The sequence below is a fragment of the Symphodus melops genome (genome assembly GCF_947650265.1).
Source record: "Symphodus melops genome assembly, chromosome: 7".
NCBI lineage: Eukaryota > Metazoa > Chordata > Actinopteri > Labriformes > Labridae > Symphodus > Symphodus melops.
Window position 1 is genome coordinate 5214028 of NC_136697.1, and position 27592 is coordinate 5241619.

A 27592-nucleotide genomic window follows, 5' to 3' on the forward strand; every position below is an offset into this window, starting at 1 on the left:
CACTGCGTTAATTTGGTCCAAAGTGGTCAAAGGAGATTTTAAATTCATGGAACAACAATGGTGGAAAAGGTGTGTGTGTGTGTGTGTGTGTGTGTGTGTGTGTGTGTGTGTGTAGCGTGAAAATAGTTAAACTGTTAATATTTTCAAAGATCACACGCAGAGTAAAAGCAGTAAACATGTTTATTACTTTTTTTTTAAAGTATAATGGAGTGGCTTGAAAAATCTTGTTTAAAAAAACTGTGTATATATATATTATTCTTTTTCTTTAAATTGTGAAGTTAATCAAGGCAACACCATTTTTGTTTTTTATTCCCTTTTGACATAAAAATACAAGCAGACTTGAGCAGTAAAAAAGAAAAGAAAAAAATCACAAATCATAAAAACACAAGAGCCCAGCAAAACTCAGAGGCGATCATGCCTTTTCAGTAGCTGGCCCCCATCTTTGCAACGTACAAACTACGTCTTCTCAGGTCTCGTTCAGCTGTAAGTAAACACTGAACTTTATCATAACGCGTGTAAACAAAAAAATTGACTCTACTTGGAAACTTGAGATTATTCTCAAAACTCCATTTGTCTGTTTTCAGTCTAGCTCATCTTGTGGAGAGTTACGGTGACTGAAATGTGAAAGAGGTAACTCCAGTAACACACACAGATGACCTTTACACTGATTGTTCCTGAGCAAAAAGTTTCAACAAACCTGCCCAGATAAAGACGCTCAAATACAATGATAGTGTTTGGACTTCATACCTACTCGGGCAAAGGTATAACTTTTCAGTAATAACTAATACCTGCACTGGATCAGTGTAAAAGCCCTGAAGAAGGGATATTTGAGTCAAAAATAACAGACATGAAACATTTCTCAGCTCATCTGTGTATCGACTGGTCAGGAAGCTGAGGGAACGTGTTGCTCTGCAATTCACCACCAAGCCGCTAGAGGGCAGTGGCGACGAAGGAGACGTTTGCAGAGAAGGTCTGTCTGACAACTAAACCAATCAAGGCTGAAAACAGGTGAATTTAACAGTTCGCTCACTGAGGAACCTGGATGAAAAAATACACTTTCGAATGTCAATCGGCTGATTTTCTTCGGCGTATACAACCTTATAAAATTTCCGTTGTGACCGGAAAATTAACTGCCAGAAATGACATTCTGAGCGGACCAATCACAGTCCTTGCAGTTTGCGTCAACGCGACATGTATTCAGGATTTTTTGGAGGTGCGCATAGGGCCACTGTGTAGGGGTCCATGTCGACCGCGTAGCTACGGCATCGACACGACGCAGAAGTATAAATTAGGCTTCTGTGTACAGTGCTGCGTTGCTCCCCCTGCTGGTGTCTGCTGATAACTACATGAACATTAATTCTATAGATGTTGGAGTAACTTTGTCATAAACCGCATGCAAACAACTTCACACTTCAGTAACTGAATGTAAAAAATTGTAACAGATTACCAGAACTTAAATCAGTCATTCTCATGCATCATGCATACAGTAATTGAGACTAAATATCATTTCAAACCATCACATCAGGTACAGCACAAACTCTGTTGCATTCAAATTAGTCTACATTTGAATTTACGTGTAACGGGTGCAACCCGCAGCAGCTCAATAAAAATACATATTTACACTCCACCTCACACACATTTAACAAACAGGCTTCTTCAGCATGGCACCTATAGAGTCCTTTTTAACTGTGAGAATCGTCCACGTCCTGTAGAGGGAAACTCACAGGGTGCAGGGTGGTCTATTCTTGATTAGACTCTTCTGGATTCAGTTTGTCAGCGAGCTCAGAGCTGTTTTCAGAAGACGTGTCACATTTAGCTGAAATACAAAAACAAAGACAGCTCGTTTTAGATCTCATGTAAGTCAAACAGCCAGGATATCATTTCTTCTCTTCTTCTAGTAACTTTAAACCTTCAACTGACGCAAACTGACTTTGTGTTGTTTACTAAAATATGAATTAAAAACCTCAAACAAACCATATTAAATTCATCCCTCCTTCTTAAGGTGGTTTAACACCAGGGACCCAGGCCTGGATCTGAGTCTGGATCAGAGTACTCTTGACACTGAAGTCAGGGTCATTTGACCAGTGTGAACACAAACGTACCGTACCCTAGTCCATTTAAAGAGATGGTCTCAGGCAGGATTCACGTGTGCTCAAGTACGCTCTGTGGGAGATGTAAATGTCACTGTGCTCAAACAAGGAAGTGAACTGCGATATAACAAATTCTAAACGGCTCCTTTCACATCAAAAACACGTCCTAACCACGAAGCTGTTTCATCTTCTCAGCTACACAGTGGATATGGAAGAAAGAAGAGGGTCGTTGATGGCGTCTCAGAAATAACAAACAACCACAGTTAGCAGGATTGACTCAGTCTGCGAGTTGTTGCCATGGTTACTTCTTATTCTTTCTGCTTTTGGGCCAATTTGTAAATAACACCCATCCTAGTGTGTCCTTCCTCGTGTTGCCAGCTGTTAGTGTTTTCTTTAGATCGTTAGTCCTACCTGACTTTTTGACTGTGCCTTCAGCCTGCTCCTCAGGATTTGTCCCTTCCCTGTCTACTCGTGAACCAAACCCCAGACTGAATGCAAGGACCGTCTTTTGAACACTACCTTGCGTGCGTTTGCTTCCATACGTTGTCAGTCTCCGTATCAGCTTGTAACCGATGACAGCGAGGAGGAGAAGGACTGCAGCGATGACAGTGATGACAGGGATGATGGTGTGCCAGGGAGTCACTGTTGAAGTCAACAAACACAGTTACAACCTGTGCAGATGAAGCAGGTTAGAGGAGGAGAACATGTGACAAGCAGACAGTCATCATCCTGTAAACATCATGGTTTGTCCTGCTGCTGTTCATCTGAATCTCCACTCGTCTGTAAATAAATCCTCTATGTTTGATTCATCTTCCAGTCGTGTCGTTTATCTGAATCCTGATTTCTTTACACGTTGATGTTTCGCTCGATGACAGATTTTGTCAAACTCATTTTGACTGAACGAGGAAAACAAAGCATGAAAGATCTCCTGACATATTTATACATCCAGTAATTCCTCAACTTCATCATCTCTACAAGTAAAGGAAGAATGTGCGACTTTTTGATCCACTAGATGTCGCCCAGCAACCGCTGGTTTGGCCACACCTCCTCCACACTGATGCGTCCTCCAGCAACACACCTCCAACCCTGTCCTGTATTGTTGTTAGCATGCTAATGTTAGCGATCTTTAGTTAGCTAATGAATTTTGTAGATAGATACTTTATTGATCCCGAGGGAAATTCAAGTTGGTTTTTTTTAAGATTATGTAGATTTACACAAAGCGAGCGTGATCTAAATACACTTTGATGACATCCAAATACCAGTGAGTATGTTCTTCTTCTCTACTCCTTCATTAATACTGTTTTTATACACAAGGGGAGGAGCCGCCGCCCCGTCCATGTGAACAAGGCTCTGACAACAACACAGCCAGCGGGACTCAGAGTGACATTTACACAGAAGAGACTTAATCACTGATATATTTACATGTGACATCTTGCACTTTAACGTCAAGAAGTCAACATAGCACCTTTAATCTCCCGACAAACGCGTTTCACTTTTTAAAATGATTTAAATTATGAAAGCACTTCAAACAAACTCTAAATAGTGTTCAATGAAATGATGTGACTGTAAATGAAGGTGATATTTTAAAACACCGAGACAAACAAATAAGTCATGAGTGTTATTGATGTGTTATTGTTGTGTAAATAGAAGGTCATTAAAGAGCAAACTAACTCATCAATCATCATTAATCCATTTAAAACTTTTAACTTTTTAAAAGTTTTTAAAACTTAAAAAGTTTCCTTCCTTTAAGAGGTCGAGAGGTGAATATCATCCCTTTAATGAAAATACTTTTACAATTTGAAAAGTTTGAAAAAAAGGAAAAATCACAACTAAACGTTCCCTCCATCACACGACTGTCACAGTCAAATCCTCCCTCCATCACCTCTCATCCAGGTCTTACCGTAGTTGGTCTTGATCTCTCGTTTGTCCAGTTTGGTGACGATGACCTCCTCCACACCAGAGAGCTGAAACACACATTCATACCTCCCCCAGTCATCAGAGGGCAGTTCAAGGTCAACGCTCATCTGGTAGGAGTCGTCGTGGTTGGGGAGGATCTCTCCGTGCTCCACTTCCTCGTAAAGCTTCTCTCCATCTTTCCTCCAGAACATCACGGCTCTGTTGGGGTAGAAACCTGTAGCGTGGCAGGTGACCCGAGAGGACGGAGTCTTCTGGAGGAGAGACACTGTGGGGAGGTCTGGAGAACAAACAGGACATAGAATGAGGTCGCCTGCCGCGAAACCGCTTTTAGCACGGCCTATTTAAAAAAAAAAACACGGCCTTGAAATGATTGCATGGCTTGACCTAGGCCGCGCAAATATCTACATTTAATAAACGTGCTTACTATGTACACAGGTTTCTATACGGTGCGCTAAGTATCTGATTAGGCTACATTCTAATTCTGGCAAAGAATATGTTTGCCGAATACCGGTACTGACACGCTTAAGCCCGATGCCGTTTGTGTTTCCACAGCCACCCGTGCCCTATTTGGTAGACAGCGTGTCAGCCGGATGATGATAGCCATATGATAACCCATAAGTAAAAAAATGTAAACAAAGGAGAAAAACACTACGCAAACAAAATCCACACTGGAGACATCCAACAGTTCCTCGACTCTGTCACTGACATGTGACTCTTTATTACAAGAACTTAATCAAGCTTTGTTTCTGTCACGTGTTAGCAGGTAGGAAACAGGAGAGGGAGGACCCAATTGCAAAAAAAACTTAAATTATTTATTTTAAAAGAAAGGGCAAAAACCAAGACTCACTTAAATAATAGAAATCCAAAAATCCACGAGGAAAAAACACAGGGAGCAGGGACAAGAACCACAGGCCACGACAACCAACATAAGACAAGACAATGAACCGACAAGAAACTGAGACAAACAGAGACTAAATAAACAAGGGGTAATCAGACACAGGTGAGACTAACAAGACAGGTGAGGAACATCAGGGTAATCACTAAGGCGGGAAACACAAGGAACAAAGAACACAAGACCAGAACACTGAGGACAAGTACAAAGTAAAACCTGACACTGAAAAGACATGAACTAAAACAAGATATTACAAAATAAAACAGGAAACACTTAAAACAAGACTAGGAAACATTAAACACCAAACTAAGAACCTGAAAACACAAGTAACAGGAAAACAGGTCTACAGACAACATAGAAGAACTCAAGGATACAGGGAAACACACACTAGGAATCACACATACACAGAACACGAGAAAAATAATGAAAACTAAAACAAGATTAAATACAGAACAAAACCAAACCATGACAGTTTCATAGAAGGCTGTGTGCTGCAAGGAGAAATACAGATGTAAACAATCAACTGTGTTACAGTCAATGGTTTAAAGACGGCAGAGTTTGTCTCACGGGAAGTAACGATTCTTTCAACCAATCAGCGGACTGCAGTATTTAGCTCCACCGTTTTGGGTCGGCTCGACATTCTTGGCACCCCAACAGAAGGGTCCCAAAAAGTATGATGGTACTTATCGGTTATTCGGAAATCTTTCCCAGGATTAGTCTATGGAAACGCTGCATAATACGCGCCTTACCGAGACGAACCGAGCCGGACCGCTCGGTGGAAACGGGGCTGACGAGAGGCGCTCTCGAGCCGGCTCTGCCTGGCCGTCAAACCCACATCAGCCGCCTCTCAGTTCGTTCTATGACTAGATACAGTCTATCTATGGGTAAACACCGCCCTCCTCAGGCACTTCACCAGAACGACAGGTGCTGACAATGCCATCAAACGTTGAAGCGGAACGGAGCATCTCTGTTCAGAACCGTATGAAGTCCAAATCAAGGAGCCGCCTCTCAAATGAGCGGATGGATCAATTAATGTGCATTGCGTATGGGCGCATTCCACTTCAGCAATTTCCCTTTGAGTAGGCACTGGCCATTTACATGGAACAACCACACAGGTTGAAAAAAGCAGTGCACAAGCACTGAACATCAATTTACACTAGCCAACAGTATATGTATTATATTAGATATATGCTTTATTTGTTATTGAGCAATTTGTTTTTGGAATAAAATTCAAATTATGAATCTACAAAAACATGATGGCTGTGATATGTACTTAATATGTACGGAGGAGTAGGTAACATTGGACATGATGACAGCTGATTGACTTATCAAGGTCTGGGGATCTATTATTACTGGATGACACATGTAATATTATAAGTTTATTTATTTATTTGTTGTTTGTTTTTTAAAGAAAGAGCAGATTGAAGTAGTGGGCCAACTACAAAGGGTTTAGACAACATGAACTAAGTGAGTTGCAGTCAAATGATGAAGAGGTGTGTCAGGGCAGGGGCTGTGCAGTAAATTAACACCATCAAGTTTGGGGAAACTAAAATGTGTAACAGTGCATCTTATTGAACAGAATGCACCATTTAGAGACTTATTTAGTTTTCTTCACAACCACCGATGTGTTAGAGAGCACATAACCTCCGCTCCGCTGTGACTGACACAAAGAAATTGCACCCCCTGTTTTGTTTTTTTTGCACCCCCTGTTTTCCCATTTCAGCCTAAATCACTGAAACAGGAAGACACATTCTTGTTTCTTTATCAGGATTTACTGTTAAATGCAGAGAACCTTTGAGAATGAGCGATGAACAGCAGAGAGAAAGAGATTGAACATGAAGGGAAAGGTAAGCGGAAGCTTCAAGATGGAAAAAGAACATGTGTGAGAGAAACGTGTGAAATATTTACTGATCAATTACAAAGAAGAAAAAAAGAAAATGGACATTGTCAGATTGTCATGTCATTTGATCCTACCTGTTCTCATGAGAGAGCTCCGCCCAAAGTCCACAAACTTCTGCAGCCAGTCAGCGCACTCATTGTTGAAGTAGTTCTTAAGATACTCTAAATATCCTTTGTCTCGATCCCACTGGTGTTTGGTGACGACAGCCCGTTGTTGTGGAGCGATCCACGTCAATGTCTTTGTGTCCAGAACTAAGAAGTCTTCTCCATTATAACCAAACCGATAGACACCTTTAACCTCTCCGGTCTCATCATCCCAGTCACAGCCTAATGATACCTGGTTAATGTGAACACCTGACACAGACAGACAGAGAGAGAGAGAGATAGTCAGGTTATAGTTTAAATCCTTTTGTTTTTGTTTTCCTCAAAGACACACTGAGTCTAACATAAAGTTTTAGAAACACACACACAGAGTTGTAGTCCTGACAAGCAGACTGAACGTGGACTCTCTGTGGATCAGTCAAACATTTCACTCGTCCTGTGAGAAACCACACACTTGACTGTCCCGAGCTGTTCTCTAAATTATCTCTGAAGGAGAGTCTCAGTCCAGGATCAGGTCTGTAGACTCCTCCTGCTCGGCCCTCACAGAGTTCAGCAGTGTGTTAATACAGAGACCAGCAGGACCAGTAAGGAGACAGTCTGTGTGTCCTGATGTCCTATGTTTTATACCACATATTTAGAGCGTTTACCCATTATTATTATTATTGTTGGTGTAACAATCACTAAATGTTGGAATCTGTTAAATGTCAATAAAAAGTCAAACAAGTCCATCACAGGTCATCTTATCTGAATTAATATAAATTAAACGTGTTCACTAAAATACAGGATCATATTATAAACAATATTTTTTTTCAGTATGAATTGAATCATAAACAAACCTCCAGTTTGGTTGAAGCGCATCATTAAATTGTTGAGGTTGAATTTGAGCCGCTGCTCTTGACGCTGACCTCTCCACGTCTGCCCCGCCCAGTAATGAGGCTCATCTTCTGTGATCCTGTTCATCCAGTCCTGATTGGGCTCGAATCTCTTGGTGTTACTGTCGTAGTATTGTATCTGAACATCATCAACCATCCCAACGTACACGAACTCTGGAGAGTTTGGGACTTCAAAAAACGCAGTGGAAAGAAACCTCATGGAGTGCAGCACTGCAAAGACAAAATGATTTCATCAGTTTCATCTGAAACTTTCATTCAGTGGATGTTTGATTGACTTCTTCACATCTCATGATTCGTCCTCACGTAGGCGGGTGTTATTATTAGAGCATTGAACGAACAGTGTTGGAGGACAGCGACCCGGACAAACTATTAAACAGTGTATGGAGCAAAGTTTAACCCTTTGAAGACAAAGATCACGCCGGCGCGATCAAATCATGTGACCACCTCATTACGTAACTGCACAGTGTAGAGCGCATGTAGAGCAATGCAGGCACATTCACTCGTAGGTGCAGGCTTCAAAGTTTTTAGTGTGTGTATCTGTGTGTCTATGTGTGAGTGCATCTGTGTGTGTGTGACTCTGTCTTCATTTTTCATTATAATCAGAAAACGATTAAAAAAAAAAAAAATGCCAGAAAGTGCTGGCTGTCCTTTACAGCGCAGCTGCGTATAATCTGAAAATGTTTGGGAGTTTGGTGAGCAGAGAGAGGGACACAGAGAAAGTAGGTTAGTGATATATTAGTGATTTTTTTTTTGTATTTTACATTTGGACTAATTAGTTAATTAATTTATTAGATAAACTATTTCAGAGTTTCATTCGTAAAAAAGGGGGGACGCCATATAGCCACACTTGTAATTGTATATCGTAAATGTTTTTCTCAATTTTACCTTTGTATGTTCACCTTTGCAACCTGTATTTACATTTTCAAGATTTCAAATGCTTCATTAAGCATGTTTGTGTTGTTTATTGTGAACATTAATGTAATTTTTCAGATTTTGTTTTTTGGTTTGTTTGTTTTTTAAACAAATTTGTTGATACTGTATGTCAAAGTTGATAAATAAGTCAGATCATATAGGAAATTTTGTGCTAAAAAAATGATAGCAAACATGGGCATGGTAAACATTATGTAGTGTAGTACAAAATAAAAAGTATTCAAAACGGTGTGTGTGTGTGTGTGTGTGTGTGTGTGTGTGTGTGTGTGTGTGTGTGTGTGTGTGTGTGTGTGTGTGTGTGTGTGTGTGTGTGTGTGTGTGTGTGTGTGTGTGTGTGTGTGTGTGGGTGGATTAGTAAATAAGCGTTCCAGCTCCACCTGTGAACACCTTCCTCCTCTGGGCGGCTCCGAGCCTCTCTCGTTGTCTGTCTGTGTTTGTCACATGTTCTTTAAAGAACTAGTAGTCTGGTGTTTTCTGAGTTCATGTTGGATTGGATCAGGTTTTAGTTTAGTAAACACACGCTAACTTTAGAAAAAGTTTAGAAACACGAGGTTAGGCTGCTGTTTATTTCCTGTTTGATTTGGTTAGTTTGTGGAGTTTGCTTTTATTTTGTATTTCTTCTCCTCCTGTTAGACAACCGATCGTCTACTAACTAAGTCCAATAAATGAACTCACCTGCCGCCGTGTTGTGTAGGAGAACTCCCACGAGAGCCACAAACATGAAAGTCTTCATTGTGACCTGTGAAGTCTTCATCTTTGACCAATTTACATCCTTAATGTTTATGAGAAAGTTTTGTCGTCTGTGCTTCCAGCTCGAGCTCTGACGGTAAAATGACTTCTGACGGTAAACTGACTTACTCTGTCTTAGCCAATAGGGAATTAGCCTGAGCCTCGACGTCACTAGTAACTGGGTGAAACAGGCAGTAAACGAAAATGAAAGTTAACTCCCCATGTTTCAGCCCATAATAGAGCATAGTGAGACACGCAAGATTTTATTTATAGATCATAGTGTTAAACAGTCAGCTGATCAGATTAGTGATTAGTTTTTATTTTTTTGGCTGATGTGGCGTTTGAAGAACAAATAAAGACATTTGTGAGAATTTAAAGGCCAGGTATAGGGATAATTTATGGATGTAGGGATGTTTGGCTGCTCTATGATTCAAAATAAAATGTCCTAATCCAGAAATAAATATAGTTTTATATAAATTATAGTGATTAAATGTAGTGTCCTGCAGTAACTCAATGTGGTCTGTAAATATTGTTAGATTGTGTATAAGTCTTCAGCAGAGGCCTACACACAAGTATTGGCACAAATTTGTTGAGACAGTCACAAATGATGGTTTGAAAAAAATAACATTAGATCACACTGAATCTGACAGGTTAAATCAAATCAAATCAAATCAAACTTTATTTATAAAGCGCTTTTCATACTTTTTAAAAGTAGCACAAAGTGCTTTACATGTTAACATCACATTAAAATCACATTAAAATCATTCCCACCCTCCCCCCACCCCCCACGCATACAAACAGTATCACACTCATACTCACAGTCACCCCACGCTCCAACACACACGCGCAGACCTAAACACATACACACACATGCACACACACCAGCATCAATGATATGGACAGAAGGCTGAGTACGGATGAACCAGGTAAGTAAACGCCAAAGAGGAGCCGTCTGCATCGAGAGCGGCAGATCGGCCGCGGCCATCAGGGGCACCATCACAGGGTGCCCAGGGGAGGCGGGGCCGAGACCCCTGACCTCCACCCAGACACCGCAGGACGGCGCCCAGTCAGCCACAGCCCTCCACCGCTCCCGACACAGAGGGCTCCCTCGGAGGAAACACTTGCAAGAGACGTAAAATACATAAAACCTTTTAAAATGAGGCCAAACAAACTGAATAAAGCTAAAACCAATAGAATGATGGTAAGATATAAGTAAACATAAAATGCTAAAATCATAACAGATAAAATGAATAAATATTATTTAAAAGCTAGACTAAAAAGGTGGGTCTTGAGCCTGCTCTTAAAAATATGAGCGTTCTCTGCGGCCCTGAGGTCCTCCGGCAGGCTGTTCCAGAGACGAGGGCCGTAAAAACTGAAAGACGCCTCGCCGTGGGTGTGTGTCCTGACTTTTGGGATGACTAAAAGACCTCTGCCGGAGGAGCGCAGGGACCGCGAAGGCTCATATGGTAAAAGCAATTCTGACAGATAAGAAGGCCCAAGACCATTAATACACTTAAAAACCATTAAAAGAACCTTAAAATCGATCCTGAAAGACACGGGGAGCCAATGCAGTGATTCTAAAACCGGAGTAATGTGAGCCCGCCCTCTGGTCTTCGTCAGGACACGAGCTGCTGAATTTTGTAGGAGTTGTAGGCATGAAATATTCTTTTTAGGAAGACCAGAGAGCAGGGCGTTACAATAGTCGATACGACTGGTGATAAAAGCATGCATTAGCGTCTCCGTGTTGGCCCGAGAGAGAATGGGGCGGACTCTGGCTATGTTCTTTAAATGATAAAAACCTATTTTGGTGGTGTTCTTGATGTGTGGAATAAAAGTCAGCTCAGAGTCTAAAATCACGCCCAGGTTTTTCACCTGTGTGGATGGATTAAAAGATAGTGCCTGTAATTTGGGTAAAAGTTTCTCTCTCTGAGCCTCAGGACCGAGGACTAAAACTTCAGTTTTGTCCTGGTTAAGCTGGAGAAAGTTATCTGCCATCCAGGATTTGATGTCTAAAATGCAGTTAAAAAGTGCATCCATTGGCCTTGTGTCATCAGGAGACATGGAGATGTACAACTGTGTATCATCTGCGTAGCTGTGAAAGCTGACTCCATGTCTCCTGATGACACTGCCTAGAGGGAGCATATACAAGTTAAAAAGCACTGGGCCTAAAATCGAACCCTGGGGAACACCACATGTGACATCATGGACCTTAGAGGAGCAAGTATCAAGACTTACCATGAATGTCCTGTCTGTGAGATAGGAGGTAAACCATTTGTGAACAGCACCGGACAGGCCGATGTGCTGCAAGCGGGTTAAAAGGACAGTGTGATCTACTGTGTCGAAGGCGGCGCTCAGATCCAGTAGAATCAACACTGTCAGCTTCTGTGAATCATAATTTAATCTAAAATCATTTTAAATCTTTAAAAGGGCCGTCTCTGTGCTGTGGTTTACCCTAAAACCAGACTGAAATTTCTCCAGGACATTATGTGAGTTAATAAAATCATTCAACTGAATAAGAACAAGTTTTTCTAAAATTTTGCTTAAAAATGGTAAGTTAGATACTGGTCTAAAATTATTAAAATCATTAAAATCTAAATTGCTCTTCTTCAGCAGGGGCCTCACCACTGCCCTTTTAAAGGCAGCAGGAAAGACCCCCGTCTGAAGAGAGCAATTCATCATGTTTAAAAGCTCTTCTCTGAAGGATCCATAAAATAATTTAAAAAATGAGGTTGGGATTGGATCTAAAAGACATGTGGTGGGCCTCACTGAGGAGAAAACTTTATCAAGAGTCTCAGCATTAACCAGGACAAAACTGTTCAGTGTTTCCTCCGGTGAAGACAGACACCCAGATGTGCTTAAAACCATATTACTTTGGGAGGATAAAATGTTACATCTGATAGTGTCTATCTTCCCCATGAAGTGGTCTGCAAACTCCTCACAAAGGGAGTCAGTGGCGTTAAAATGAGGTTCGTTAAAATCTGGATTGAGTAGATTGTCTATTGTTGAGAAGAGAATTTTGGTGTTATTTTTATGGCTATTGATGAGGTTTGAAAAATAATTATTGCGTGAGTTTCTTATTGCTTTATTGTATATTTTTTGCTGTTCGGCATATATTTGATGGTTTATTGTAATTTTGTTTTTTCTCCATCTTCTCTCTGCGACCCTACAATTACGTTTCAGTTTCTTAAGTTCTTCATTTCTCCAGGGAGGTATTGGTTTATTACTGATGATTTTTGTTTGAAGTGGGGCAACTGTGTTGATGGCTGACCGTAGTCTGCTGTTAAAATCATCAATAATAAGATCGCAGGGGGCAGGTAAAACAGTAGGTGGACATTTTTCTAAAACCTCTTTAAAATTTGCAGCCATTTCAGGGGTTAGATGACGTTTCGTTATAGTTCTCACAGAGGTCTCCCGCTGAATAAAACCAGTGATGTTAAAAAACACGCAGTAGTGGTCCGACACAGCCAGGTCAACAACAGAAGACACCCCGGTGGACAGGCCATAAGTGATGACCAGGTCCAGGGTCCCATGTCCTGCTTTTTCAGCTTTTTTGTATGCTCTTTACTGTGTTTTCCATGTGTCTTGTGTTTGTTTAAAAAATTTAAAGTCTGCCGAAACACAGCTCCTCCTACGTCCTCCTGTTAGCTGTAGCAGTAGCTGCATGTAACACTTAGTACCGAGCTACGGTGGCCGGTGGCTCTCCGTGGGTGAAGTGTTTGATGATGTTAAACTGAATGAATGAATCCGCTTCAATTCCGTGTTTATTGATGTTATTCTGTCTTTCAACTGTGACGACCCTGCTGGTATGGTTTGGCTGTTTGTGGTTTTGTGCTGCAGGCTCCAGGAGGTGTGGCTGAGAGGAGATTGAAAACACCTGGGCCTGGTCTTCTTCCATTTAAGATGGCCTCACTTCCTAGTTCGGGGGGGGGACTGGAGGAAGAGGAAAGAGTCTGCTCGATTAAGACATATTTTTTCAAAGGTTTTTGGTTTGTGTGCGTGTAATCATGTCTTGTGCTTGATTACACCCAGGTGTTCGTGTTTGCTTGGGGTTTCCTGGGATGAAATCGTGACGTGGTGGTAGGTATGTCACTTCAAGGCGGGGTTTAGCGGGATTCCCTCTTTTTGATTGACGTGTTGATTACTGTTCATTTTGAGTGTAATAAAGTCACGGCGGCACCTGAGGCGGGCAGAGCTCTTTTGTGTCCAGAGTTGGAGCGATATTTTTTGCTGCTTGTGAAGGTGAGTGTGATCACGCTGTTTTAGCATTTAGGAGCTGAGTTTATTCCCCTGGTTAGGCGGTAGCAGCAGTTCTCACAAGGAGGCTGTTTATTTTTGTATGTTGTCCGTGCAGGTGAGGCAGTTGTCTTGGGAGTACCAGCCGTAGCTTTGGCTGGAGGTAGTGGGCTTTCTCCTTGGCAAGCGGGCTTCAGGTACGTAAATACCCACCACCAGTACACATATGACGTTGTCTGTGACAGATTCCTTGAGATATGCTTCTGTTAAGTCAGCTGTTCTGAAGTCCTAAGAGATGGTTCCCGAGGCGCGCCGCCAGCGCTTTAGGAACGGTAGGAAGGGTGACAGGCAGTCATACCTGGAGTTTTCCAGGGACTTGTTGACTTCATTTAGGCGTTGGCGTGATTCTTATAATGTCGTTACATTTGATGAGTTATGTGAACGTCTTGAATTGGAACTGAAAGTTGCTTTGCCTGGTTGATTTGCAACATATTTAACCGAACAAGAAGTAAGGACGGTGGATGAGGCATCTATCTATCTATCTATCTATCTATCTATCCATCCATCCATCCATGACGGTCTTAGAGAATACCTGGTTCCACCTTGGTTTTCCAAGGGGCGGCCAATGGGCATAATGATGTAAATATGGAGTTGAGGATGTGCCATTTCTGTCACAAGAAAGGCCATGTTAAAGCAGAATGCTTCGCTTTTTTGAAAAGCCAACAAGTAAATGTAAAGGCTGTGGCGCTATCTGCTCCTGTTGGAGTTGGTCCAGAGTTTTCGGATGTTCGGGGGTGCAGTGTTTCCTGTGGTGAGGCATGCTTGCCTTCTATTTCTGATGGTTTTGTTTCTCTGTTGGCTGATGGTTAAAAGGTGCTTTGGGCTCATTTATCCTGGGGTCAGTTTTTCCATTTTCAGAGCAGTCGGACACTGGTGGGTCAGAACTTGGCCTGGATATTGGGCTGACCGTCTTATCCACTCCTGTACACAGGATTCATTTATTTCCTGATCTGGTGCAGGGGGAGGTGTGAATGGCATAGTGTCCTGCGTTGCTGCTGGAAGGAGTTCATGTGGTTCTGGGTAATGGGTTAGCTGGTGGCCGGGTCTGGTCTGGTTACAGGTAGTGGTAATGTGTGCGATGACAGTGAGTCTGATTTGAGCAAGACTGTTGCAGCTTGTCCTCTGACACGCTCCAGGGCTATGGTTGACAAGCAATCTGTAGAGGTAAGCGTCAACGCTGAACATGGTTTGAACTCGTCTAACTTTCCGTTGGCTGTCTCTTGTGTACAGTTGATTGCTGAGCAGCAGTCAGATCCCTCCATTAAGGCGCTGTTAGAGGCTGTGGTCTCTGTTACTCAGACAGATCAAGAACGTGGCTACTACATTGAGGATAGTGTACTGGTGAGAAAAATGGATGCCTTCTCATGTGGTTTGTGTGAAGAGTCCTGTGGTCCAAATTGTTGTTCCAGCTAAATTTCAGGCCATGGTTTCTTTTGACTGGTCTGGCCATATGGGTGTCAGGAAAAGGATCAAGTTTTGAAACACTTCTTTTGGCCCAAGTTAAAAAGGTATATATCGGCGTAAATCATATCAAGACTTGCCCCACACACTCAGATGAATGGGAAACCGAACCCATTTATTACGCCAGTCCCTCTGCGTCCAATGCTTGCCATTGGGGTAGGATAGGTTTTTGTGCCTTTTGGGCGTCTCTAACCGGGAGGAATTGGCAGAGCTATTTATAGAGATGCGTCATATCCACCTGAAATCCCTGTCTCTTCCAGTAAAAAGTTACAGGATTGTGAGGCCAAAAACCAACAAATAAGACCACCCGTGGGAAAGTCGAGAAAAAAAACAAACATCTTCTTTTGTCCTTATTTTCCAGCGGGTGGAGTTCGATCTGTCTGTATGTGAGTTTGACGCGCGTCAAAAAGTAACCATTAGCCGTAAGGATATGAGATAAAAGCTCCTGAACAGTACAAACATGCCGGCGCCAGCAAGGAGATATTCGGCTGCGGAAGCTTTAGAGTTACTTATAGATACAGACTCTGATAATTCATTTTTTGACCTCCGTAAAACTGATCTGAATGAAGACAGCAGCAGCGACAGCGAATGGAGGGATTCAGGACCTACATTCAGACCTCCAGGACGTGTAAGAGGTAAGATATGATCACGTTATTTTTTTATTTACCGTGATAGCATATGCATCTGCTAATTCATGAGATAACGTGACGTCGAAATAACATATCCCTCAGTTTTGTACCGAACGAATTTTTGATGGACATTTTATTGTAATTTTTCAGACACAGAGTCCAGATCTCCAAGATCCAGGTCTCCTGTATACAGACATACCCGTAGGTGCAAGTGGTGAGTTATGATAACATGTTTTATTTAGTTTGATAGTATGTTACTTTAATTGTATGATTATTAGATACTACAAGACAAGAGCATCTGCTAATTTTTGAGAGGAGATGAAAAACAAATGTATCTTTCATTTTGTACACAAACTATTTACCAAATGAATATTTGTTTGACATTTTACTGTCATTTTACACACAGAGTCCAGGGATTCAAGGCCCAGGTGTCCTTTATACAGAACTACCCAAGGTGAAAGAGGTAAGATATGATATGAAGAGGCCGAAAAATAACGTTCCTCTCTTTGTGCACATCACACTGTTGAATAAAAAAGTTGTCATTCTAATTATTTACAGGTCGATCACAGCAAAGAGGCAGAGGTCAGACCTGTGGATCTTATGGGCGTGGTGGAGGTCAAGTACCTGGTGACCAAGCAAGAGGCCCTGTAAACCAGCCAGGTGCAGGTCCTGGTCCAGGTCATCTGATATGGAAAGAAATGAACTGGCACCTAGGGCATCAGGGAGAGATCCCTGCCATCTCTCCGCCACCACGAGACGTACTGGGGTTAAAGGAGCGAAACGTTGATGAGTGGTGGTCCTCAGCTGATGACCCGTTCAGGCCCACAGAGGTGTTCATTGAGGTGTCACAGCACACCTGTTCAAAAGGCACTGGAGGAGGTGCGTCAGGCAGCAATGCCCAGCAGAAAAACCAACACCTGTATCTTGATAAGCAGCCAAAAGAATTTATTTTCACTGAGAATCCTGGACCTCTAAATGATGCTGCTGCTCTTGATTCATAACAACCGGTTGACTTTATTGAGTTGTTCATGTCTGATGAACTGATACAGAACATTGTTGATCAGACCAACTTGTATGCAGATCAGTGTATTCAAGGGGTGAATGGTGCTTCCGCACATGCTAGAATTCATGCATGGAAACCGGTCATAGTATCAGAAATGAAAACCTTCTTGGGACTTTTTTTTCTCACAGGTATCATTCATAAGCCTGACCTTGAAATGTACTGGTCTACAGATGACATTTTGGCCACCGCCTACTTCAACAAGGTCATGTCCTGCAACCGGTTTGAAATCATATGGAGATTTCTACACTCCAATGATAATGACTCAAGGCCAGTAAATAGCACTGACAGGTTGTACAAAGTCCGCCCTGTCTTATATTACCTTATATCTAAATTCAGTCAAATGTATCAACCTAACACCAACATTTGCATTGATGAGGGTATGCTTCTGTGGCGTGGACGGCTAGCGTTCAGGGTATACAATCCCCAAAAACCTGTCAAATATGGGTTCAAATCCTACATCCTTTGCGATTCTGACACAGAGTACTGTTACAACATGAAACCCTATTGTGGAGAAGGCTCTTCCCTGGGAGACACAATTGTCTCTCTTCTTGATCAGGTTTTTGTTCAACTAATGTTTTACTATTGAAAATAACCAATATTTGGGTGTTTCTAAATACAAAGACTTTAAAAAAAGTATTTCTGATTGTATAGGAGAAGAAAAATGTGTAAATGTATAAAGTTAGTGAGTACTCACGATTGTAAATGTTGTAGTGCTACACTATTCAAAGAGAATGTATAATTTTATGTAATCATTTTTATTTATTTTAGTTATTTATTTTAAAATATAACTGTAGTTGTCAAATGGAAGTAAAAAGAATCCAAATGTAAACTCAAAATCACATTTTTTTCTTGAAAATAAATGTGTTTTACAAAAGTGCTGTTTTCTCTGCTTTTTGTTCGGAATGTTGTTTTTTTGTGAATATATTCAAGTGCTGATAAAAAAAAAGAATGAATGAAGCTTAAATGAAATAGTTGAATTGTATATGAAAGCAGGGGCTCTGATCTTTCTTTTGACATATTCAATATTTACATATTCAAAGAACAAAATATTCTGTGGGTCTTGAAAGATTGGTGAAAATGGTGAATAAGTCTGGCACTGGCTGGCAACAATTCTAGAATTCTCTGGCGGGGAAAGAGTTCAGTGTTTCTTGTTTTTATCTTGTTTAGGATGTGTTTGTCTTTGGTAACCTGTAGTATGTCATTTGTCTCCCTGCTCAACCGGTGTCTATGACAGAGTCCATGGCTGGTCCAGATTTGAGTGTAACTACTGCAGCACAGGAAGGGACACTGTCTCTCAAAGCGATCAGTAATTTAAACGTCTCCACCTCTAAATGAGAAAGTACTGAGTTCTGGTTTCTTATTAGAAATGCCAGTCATAGAAGAGCTAACACAACATGTCTCAAAACAGCCTGGTTTTTAAAAACCTCTGATCCAATTTGATCCAATTGCCATGTCAGAACATTATAATTATCCAGACACATATATAACCTCACAGTATGACAGCATCACACTTCTATAAGACATAATAACACATCCAGCCACAAGTCTATAGAAACGACATGCCAAAATGACAGAAAGGGGAAGAAAAACCTGCACATAAAAATAGAAATCTAACGAAACATTGGATTTTTTATTGACTCTCATTTCCCTAATTTATTTTCAGTGTTCAGCTCTAACACAGCACGGTGACGGACTGCTGACAAACACGTCCTCTCTCATCAGAGCCAGGATAGGATGACAGTCCCTATTGCATTATGTAAAAATAATCTCACCGTTGAGTGGGAGGGCATTAGGTTCCTATGATAGATACAAGACAAAGACACATCATTGCTTTTAGTCGATTATTTTTTTCTTTTATTTACATGTTTGGATGAGTTACTCTGTTTGTTGTTTCAGTTTTCTTCCTGGCTTCTTCCTCTAATTTGTCATGCCAGCTGACCTATTTAAAGACACAAAAAGAGCAAAAAACTTTATTATTCATTTAAGCCTTCAGCTGTCTTTCTCCCTTGTTTGCTCCAACTTTCACAACATAACCTTTGTCAGCTACAAGATACAAATTTAAATGAGCAAGCCAGTACACGCCAAAAAGCTTCAGTTTAATAAAGTATACGATGTATCGGGAGGCTTTGGCCTTACTGGACTCTTAATTGTTGCTTTTGGCTGTTAGTGTAGAAAGTCAGACTTTTTGGAACAGTCAATGTATGGATCGAAGTTTAAGAAAAAGTGTAGCTGCAAGCGTAATTTTAAAAGTTTAAATAAATGTTTTTAAATGTTTTTTTACTTGACTCTCGAACTTTTGACATATTCCTGTGCATCTACAATAACTTTAATGGTAACTAGACTTGAGCTTGTAGAGCGTTTCTCTAGTTTTCTGACTATTCAAAGTTCTTTTACACCACAGGTCACTCCTACACATACACACACTGATGGTAGTCTGCTGTGTGCAGTGACCATCAGGTGTAACTAAACCCGTTCACAAACATTCACACGCCACCGACAAAGCAGCAGGAGCAACTTAGGGTTAAGTTGTTCAGATGGCTCTTCATCATTAGTTTGGTTTCGCTCCAGGTTTCTGCCTCTTAAAGAAAGTTTTTCCTCTCCACTGTAGCTTTACTAAATGTTTCTCAGTGTTCATGATGGATTAATGTTGGGTCTTGTGACAACAAGTAAAGTATTTTACCTGCTTGATTTATTGATTAAATGTCATTTGGCCAGAAGCTGCACGGTGGTGCAGTGGTCAGCTGTCTCCTCATAGCAAGAAGGTCCCTGGTTAAGATCCTTGGCTGAATGTTTGCATGTGGATGTTGCATATTCTCCCCATGAATGTATGGGGTTCCTTATCAAAGACAGTCCAAAGACATATGGGTTAATTGTCTTCTCTAAATTTCCTGTAGGGGGATGTGAACATGGCCAGTTGTTTGTCCAGGGTCGCCTCTCACCCAATGACAGCTGGTATTGTCTCCAGACCCCTGCGACCCCAAATAGGATAAGCAGGATAATGGAAGAGTGGTATGGCACAGACAAATACACATGTAGATTTTATAGCCTTGAGATACCATCAATAATGCATGGAGCCTGCCTTAGTTTACTGTTATGAACGTGTTATTTAAATACTGACTCCATATCAACTACACCACCTCAAGTGAACTGTTTTGAACCTTCTGCGCGTCTGAGATCCAAAATGCAATCTGCACACTGTTTAATGTGCAATAAACACAATTAGAAATGTTTTAGTATGGTAACATTATACTGTATATAAATGTATTTTTCAAAGTATGACAGTATGTAGGAGTTTTCATGAAATGGAAGTACTTTAAAATGTAACTCTGGAATTAAAAATAAATGTCCAACATGTATGTTGCTATGTGTGTTGAATGTGTGAAAGACTGAACACACACCAATTTTAGACTGTGGTCCTTTATTTGGGCAGCATGGGTTTGAATCCAACCTGTGGCTCCCGCATGTTGTTCCCAACTCCCTTTCTCCACCATTTCTATTGACTGTCCTGTCCACATTGAAGAGTAAGCAAGAGATTCATGAACACCTCCACACAGTATGAAACTGATCCAAAGTTTCTCATGTGAACAGCAATTTACAAACTAATCATGAAGAACAGCTCTTAATAGCAGGAAAGGGAAATTCACAGTGTTGTCTCAACCATAATTGCTTTCAGTGTTAATTTTAAAATATTTAAATCCAATGAAAATAAATCTTATCCTGTTGAAACTGAAAACACCGCAGCATAGGAAGTTTGTTGTATGAGCTGAAACAAAGAAACTGAATAATAAAATGAACATTAGAAGAATAGCTGCTCAGCCATGAACTAGAACTTTTGAGATTTCATGAGAGACTCGTTCGTATACAAATCTCGGTAAATCGATATTGAAGGCACATGTCTTGCTGTTTGTTAGAGAAATGTGAGAAGAGAACAGGTGGGTTGCAATTCTGTGAGGTCAGCATAATGCTGTGAGAGCCTGTTTCACTTTCAGGTACATTTCTCCTGAGGCTGTTTCTGCTGTACAGGCAGACAGAAAATTAGCAGATGGTGACCTGGAGTGATCTTTTTAGCCCTACAGTCCTTACGAGATGTTACTCGCAATGCAACAGACTCTATGCTACCATATGCCACTCGAGATAAGAGTGGTATTGAAATGTGTGAAGTGAGGTGTAAATGTGAGAATGTGCAGGATTTGAATCCATGTCTCTATAAAACAGTCAATACATTGGTACTTTCCTCTGGACAGTTATTTAAAAAAAAATGTTAGCTTGAAAACCAAACTTTTGAAGTAAAAAAAAGTTATAATGACTGAAACAGAAAACAAAATGTGTGTGATCACAGCACCCACAGAAGCAATGCCAACCAACGTGAGCTCGTAACAGTGTGTATTGACCGATTTCCAACAGACCCATTATTGGCTAAAGAAAAGCCACTGAGGGGGTTCTGTTCAAAGCAGTACACTAACATTATCTCTGTGATTCATTTAAAGTTCCCAAACAAAAATGTTTTCTGATACCAATAATCCAATACAAGATTATATATAAACTGACTTTGCTTCCAATTCCACAATTTTACCAAGTTTTCAGGTGCAAATTAAATACACAAGTTGGCTTCAACATTTTTCATGGAAATATTACACCAATAAATATATTTCAATTTCATGTTGAAACTATTTCAGCATGTCAGTTCATTAAGAGTCTGCTTCTGCTCAAGGTTTCTTAAAGGAGGATGTAACTTTTCTAAATTCTGTTTCGTGCTCGTGATCGATTTATGTAGAGACTTTGTAGATTAACAAAGAGTAAGATCTTTTTGTAAAGGTTCTTGAGATAACGTTTGCTGTGAATTGTACAAATAGACTACACTGAGCTACATTGTATTTTTTACCATATTTTTTTTCTCTGAGACAATCATTATTTAGCCCCTGTCATTAAATGATTGGACTACAAACACCTAAGATTCACATTGTTCCATTATAATCATCATGATGTCAGTGTTTGTTTTTAGACAGAGACTAAGCTCTTACAGGGCTCTCATGTTAAGTCCTTAGCCTTCAGCTTTAGCATGGTCAAACTTAATTAACTTGACAGACAATGGCAGACAAAGTCATTAAAAGAACAAGTCCAACACAGTTAAATCCCCTGGTCTTCTGGGCCTGTTTGAAGTGGATTGAAATGTTTGGGTGGCAATGTCTGCAGCAATAAGACTCTGGGAACATTGCATACTCAAGAGCTGAATAAGAACTGTGTTGGCACTCCAGATATTGTTTGAAAAGCTTTGCTTCTCTGCCTTTCTTTGTCTTTTTCTCAAAAATAAAGCACACTCATTCCTGATACGATGTTGAGGCTGCATTCTGCAGTGCACTCTCTGCATCAGTGCAGAGTGCAACCTTAGATGAATATTTCAGAGGGCAATTAATTTTGGGTTAACAAAAGGCCTGGTGGGAATCTCTCCCCCTGAAGCCAGTCCTTGACTTACACTGTGTGTTTTAAAGGGGTTATGCAAACCTGAACCACTGTCACAAAGTCCAGGGTGAGCTCTGAAACAAGGGAGAGCGGAGGATTGTTCATGGCTGGTATGGAATCAGGAACATATTTAAAATTATTTTAAGCCTTAATAATATTTAAAGTTTCCAATCCAACTTTACTTGTTGAGCACTTTAAAAACAGCCGTTGTTGTTCAGAAGAATACATAATATACATTTGAACTAAAACATAAATTATATTAGAATTAAAAGGCATAAAACATGAGTCAAGGAACGCAGTAAAAAATGAAATAAAATTGACTTCTTACTCGGTGTCAAAGGCTAAGACAAATAGAAGAGGCCTGTTTAAGGTGCTGAGGCTGATTGTTCCACAGTTCTGGAGCTGCAACTGCAAACGCATGGTCCCCTCTGAGCTTTCGTTTGGTTTTTGGCACCCTCAGGAGAAGCTGACCTGAGAGAGCGAGTGGGCGTGTAGAATTTAAAAAAAAGTTGAAATCACAGAGTGACATCTTGAGTATAATTTTTTTTTGGAGCTGATCGCAGCTGTCACTGAGCGAGTTGCATGTACACCCTTGCATGCACAGTGAGAACATGCAAACTCCACACAGAGGCCTGTTGGACCACGGGACTAAATGTGAGGCAAAGAACCACAGTGCAGCTCTGTCCTGAAAATGTCAGCATCCTATATTGCTGCATGCAAAGTCATCTTCCTTTGTTTACATGGTACAGGAACAACAGTGCTGTGACAACTTGCTACCTTTGTTATCCTATAACACTGTATGAACATTATACAATCTCTAACTCAAGGTATGAAAGCTTCAGCTGGGTTATTCTCCAAGTTGTCCTATGTTATGATTCAACACTCTAGTTTGCCTTTACAAAACCTTTGTGTTGACGTTTAATTAAAATCTAAAGTACACTGATATTTTTATTCAATAACGTGGCAGAATAATTGCTGATACTAAAGAGGATGAATGGTAATTGTCTCTGAATCTGCATTTACTAAAAGGATACTGCACTGTGGAAACTTTGATCAATACCAATTGCTGCTGTGGCACATTTGTCGATACTGTCGTTAATATTTAGTCCACACTCAGACTCTCTGCTTTACGTCCTTTATCTCTTTTATGTCTGTTCTCCGAGAGAGGTATGTATTCTGGGATTATTGCTCTTCTACATCAATGGCTGCCCATTTGGGATGATTGGTTAAGAAATAAAAGTCATTGCATTTGCCATCACCCCATTCTCAGTGTCAACAGCAATAATGCTACAATTTGAAACGACTCAAGGGAGTAACAAGCTTGTTGTGTAACAGAGTGCAGGGTAAAAACAATCTTTTTTTAAAGTGATTGTTTTGGCTCTTAACCAGGCAATAATTGTGGAAAACAGCTCATCTCTTTCCCAGAAGGCCTCAGCTCCAGTTGTTTCTAGTTAGTTAGAAACCCACATAATGGCAGACTGTATTAGTCATTGTCTCTCAACCAGAAGGTTGGGGGCAGCAACATGTCCGATGTGTCCTTCGGTCAGACACTTAACAATGAATTGCTCTCACTGCTTCATCTGCAGTGCATGAATGGGATTAGTTACTTCAGATGGTCTTATTACATAGCGACCTATGTGTCGGTGTTACATGCAGTGGACAGTACTCAAGTACTTTGAGTGGTCAGAAGACTACATAAGCTATATAAGCTTAGGTCCAGTTACCATTTGTTTACATCTATGCTAATAATAATAATAGTAATAGATTTTAAGAAAGAGAGAAAAAACAAAGAGAAATTATATGCATTCAACTCATCAATGAGCTTAATTGAATTCTAATCTTTTGATGCTGATGAAAATTTCAACAAGTGGGGCATCTAATAATTTAGGTTATTGTTCCAGCTTGAGCAGGCGTTTCTGTACATTTACAGCTCTTAAACTAGTTTTATAGATGTGTCTGACACCACGTGAGTGCAGCTATAGCACAACTAGTGACGCGTGTCGGTGGTACACACAATTCGACAGGCTTTGGTGCGCTTGACAAAGTGCAGTCTGAACGCAAACCAAACCAAAAGAAAAATGCAACAATGTTAGCCCTGAATCGCACCGAGTCCACCAAACTTTATATGTGAAAGCGTGTACACGGCGTTAGGAAACGAGAAGCGATCTCTCAGAGGAAAATGTGGTTTACAAGTGAACTGAAGATGTGAATATGAATATAACTTTTAAAACAGCCATCTTATTTTACTTGATATTTTATATGAGTCAGTGAATAACCAAAGTTGTACAGAATAATCCCGTCAGGACCAAAATGATAGAGTGAATGTCAAACCATCGCCATTGCTGTTCCTTTAGCCCCTGCAGCTGGTGTGGCTAAAAACTCATTGCATTAATAATAGTCTTTACACATTGTTGCAACAGCTTTGGCCCTTAGCTATACTGCAGTTCTGCTGGAGAGAGATACAAAAAAAATCTTTGTGGGGAGGGACCTCTCTTGCAGAGCTTGTCAAATATGCTATTTCATTTTTGTGCATTGCAGAAATTGGTGGGTTGATTGCTGAAAAGTAGTCAGAGGCACATGAGCACAGCGAATTGATTTATAATCTGTGTCTCAGTAACTCAAAAAACTGTCCTCATGTCTTATAGAACTATAGGTTTTTTTGTTTCTTTTTTCAGACATGATATAAGGGTGGCTGTAACTCTTTACCTGACAGTTTCAGCGAATGTCTCTCGCCTTCTTTAAAGTGTCTCACTGACAGCGTGTGACGTGTCAGTGAGACACCTGCGGCACACCCAGCGGGGCTGTCAGATCTGCTGGTCCAACCAGCCCACACCAAAACGGCAGTGTCGTGGCCAAGCCAGACTGTCAAGGTAAAGACCTACATCCACTCTTATATCATATGTCTGAAAAAAGAAACTAAAAAGCCCATCGTACCAAAAGGACTAATGAATGTTTTTGAGTTTTTATGAGGAAGATTTGGAGACAGCTGTGTCAGAAAACTATGCAGACTAGAGAACTATGCAGACTAGAAAAACTGGAAAGGCATGCTTCCACAACCACCTAGTTTTCAACCTCCCATTCAAGGTGAGGATTTAATACTATCAAGCCTCAACAACAAGAACCCGATCCGATCCAAAAATGCGAGAGAAAAAAAAAACAGAGCCAAAAAAGACCTACACAAGGAAAGGATAAGAGGAACAGTAAACACAATCAACAGACAGAATGCGCAAATTAACGAGGGAATTAACAAGGAAGTTGTGTTGCTAAATCCACATACATCCAACTCAACAACATCATTTACAGTCAAAAGAGGATTTCGCCATGGGGGACCCCCTCTCCTGACCAAAGGACCACCACCACTCAAACCCACCCTCTGGAAACGTTATGTTGATGACATCCTGGGGGAAAAAAATCAAGATTGGACACACTCAACCCCTCACTGAACACCATGGACACCACAGGAAATTCACACATGAGGAGGAGCACAATAGAAACTCTCAGTAATCAGAACACTATACGAAAGGACCAGTTTCATCATGGACGAGAAGGACAGACAACAGTAGAGCAACACATGCTGCCAATACCCCATGTGGGCCATCAATAGAGGAAAACAACAGGTCAAAAACAGAATGCAACAAAACAACAAAATACAAAGAAAGCATTAGAAGTCCAGGACAGTAACAAAACCACAATCACTCTACCATACTTTCGCGAGATCACAGAACCAATACAAAGCATCATGAAAAAACATAACATTGGCACTGCAATAAAACCACACACCAAACTACAACAACTTCAGGTACACCCCAAAGACAAAATTGAGGGGGGAAAAGTGCAATGTCATTTACCAAATACCATGCAACTCTTGCAATAACACACACATCAGGGAGACAGGAAGACCATTTCACACAAGGAAAAAAAGAAAACCAGAAGGAATGTGAAAAGGAAACAGCAACATGACTCACACGATCACTAAAGGAAACAGCACTAGAGGAAAATCTCAAATCAGCAATATCTGACCACTGCAAAAGAAACATCATGGACTGGGACGGGGCCAGGAGTGGCTGGACTTCCACGTAAGGCTGCACAACAGCGCACATACTGTACGCCACACTGCTGCTCTGATACATTCTTATAACATTTTTAAATGGGACAGAGGGTGGAGACACACTGACCAACACCAAGCTCTCCTGTGTGCACGCTCCCTCCAATGCACGTTTTGTGTCATCCAAACAGAAATAAATATTTACACCATTTGAGCTCACATATCAGTTCACATCCTGTCGACAACCCTTATTATGTGCCACGCATCGAGCAAAACGTGGCTGGACCACAATGTCTTTGAGACAGAAGATTAAGAAAACGGGCTTCCTAAACTACAAGAAGTTTGAGATCCAGGTTATTTTTTCATCAACTGAATGGTAACTTCATGACTTCCTCTGTCTGACAACGGATCAAATGTTGAGCCTCCGTTCTCCCATCAGCGGTCCACTTGGCTTTCAGAGTTGAGCTCATAAGTCAATAACATATTCCTGTAAAGACTATGTGATGCTACAGTTTGATTATTCAGTCATTCAATTGTGTACAGCTACAAGAAGGTTTGATATTTGATCACCTTCAGGGTCACACATCTTCTCTTCTATCACTCCACGTGTGGAGGCTCGTCTGCTACCTTAAGAGAAATCTCGCTCCTGTACAGAGTTAGATTTGGTGAATATTGTGTGGTTTTGTTTGAGCTGGAGGTCACGAGACTTTGGAGAAGTCATGTTCTGAATGCCATCCTAGTAAGATGGTATTTTCAAGTTACATTCAATGTTTTTGGGAGTTTTGCAGAAGACAGTTTCTATTGATTGGTCCTGGTTTGTTTTTTTGCCGGGGTCAATCAATTACATGTCGGTTTTTCCTCCCACCATCTCACCTTTGGTACACTACATTAACCTTGAGGTGTTTTAGATTTTCATACGTATACTGCAATGTGCTGTTAGACTCCCTATGACTCCAGCTTGAGTTTATTTGAATTAAAAAATCAGACAATAACTGCACACTTTCATTTCACAGGTAAACAAACACAAACAGTGCAGGTATTAATGCCGTCACAGGTCCTGAAAGGTCACATGTGGTGATGAATTAAATGTTTGTTGGAGCAGCTTTTGCTGTGCAGACTTAGTGTCATGGTTTGTTTCTGTGTTTCATCTTGTTTTAGTTTTCATTCTGTCCATAGGGTTCCGTTTGTT

The 27592-nt window shown here is 40.8% G+C and overlaps 1 protein-coding gene and 1 long non-coding RNA gene across 3 annotated transcripts in view; one reads left to right on the plus strand and one right to left on the minus strand.

The window, feature by feature from the left end:
• Positions 1–16512, plus strand: part of LOC306826482 — a 38166-nt gene extending 21654 nt beyond the window's left edge. The window contains exons 2-4 of one of the 2 annotated variants that reach the window (XR_013779424.1): positions 15992–16013; positions 16264–16298; positions 16394–16512. This is a non-coding gene — a long non-coding RNA (uncharacterized lncRNA). Of the gene's footprint in view, positions 1–15991; positions 16014–16241; positions 16299–16393 lie in introns of both variants that reach the window. The other variant, XR_013779425.1, reaches the window with a different exon arrangement.
• Positions 338–9584, minus strand: LOC306826461 (class I histocompatibility antigen, F10 alpha chain-like). Its single transcript, XM_079347820.1, has 6 exons — positions 9399–9584; positions 7737–8003; positions 6874–7152; positions 3991–4284; positions 2610–2732; positions 338–1816 (listed from the first exon to the last, which is right to left on the minus strand). Exons 1-6 carry the CDS (start codon positions 9475–9477, stop codon positions 1740–1742), a joined length of 1119 nt encoding a protein of 372 aa, XP_079203946.1. The 5' UTR covers positions 9478–9584; the 3' UTR covers positions 338–1739.
• Positions 16513–27592: the final 11080 nt, after the last annotated feature.

Bases quoted from the DNA above. Each gene is read 5' to 3' on its own strand.
- LOC306826461 (XM_079347820.1), bottom strand. From the start codon at position 9,477: ATGAAGACTTCACAGGTCACAATGAAGACTTTCATGTTTGTGGCTCTC. The intron at 8,004-9,398 runs GTGAGTTCATTT...TTGTCTTTGCAG, and splicing joins CCTACACAACACGGCGGCAG to TGCTGCACTCCATGAGGTTT. The intron at 2,733-3,990 runs GTAAGACCTGGA...TGACTTCAACAG, and splicing joins AGAGATCAAGACCAACTACG to TGACTCCCTGGCACACCATC.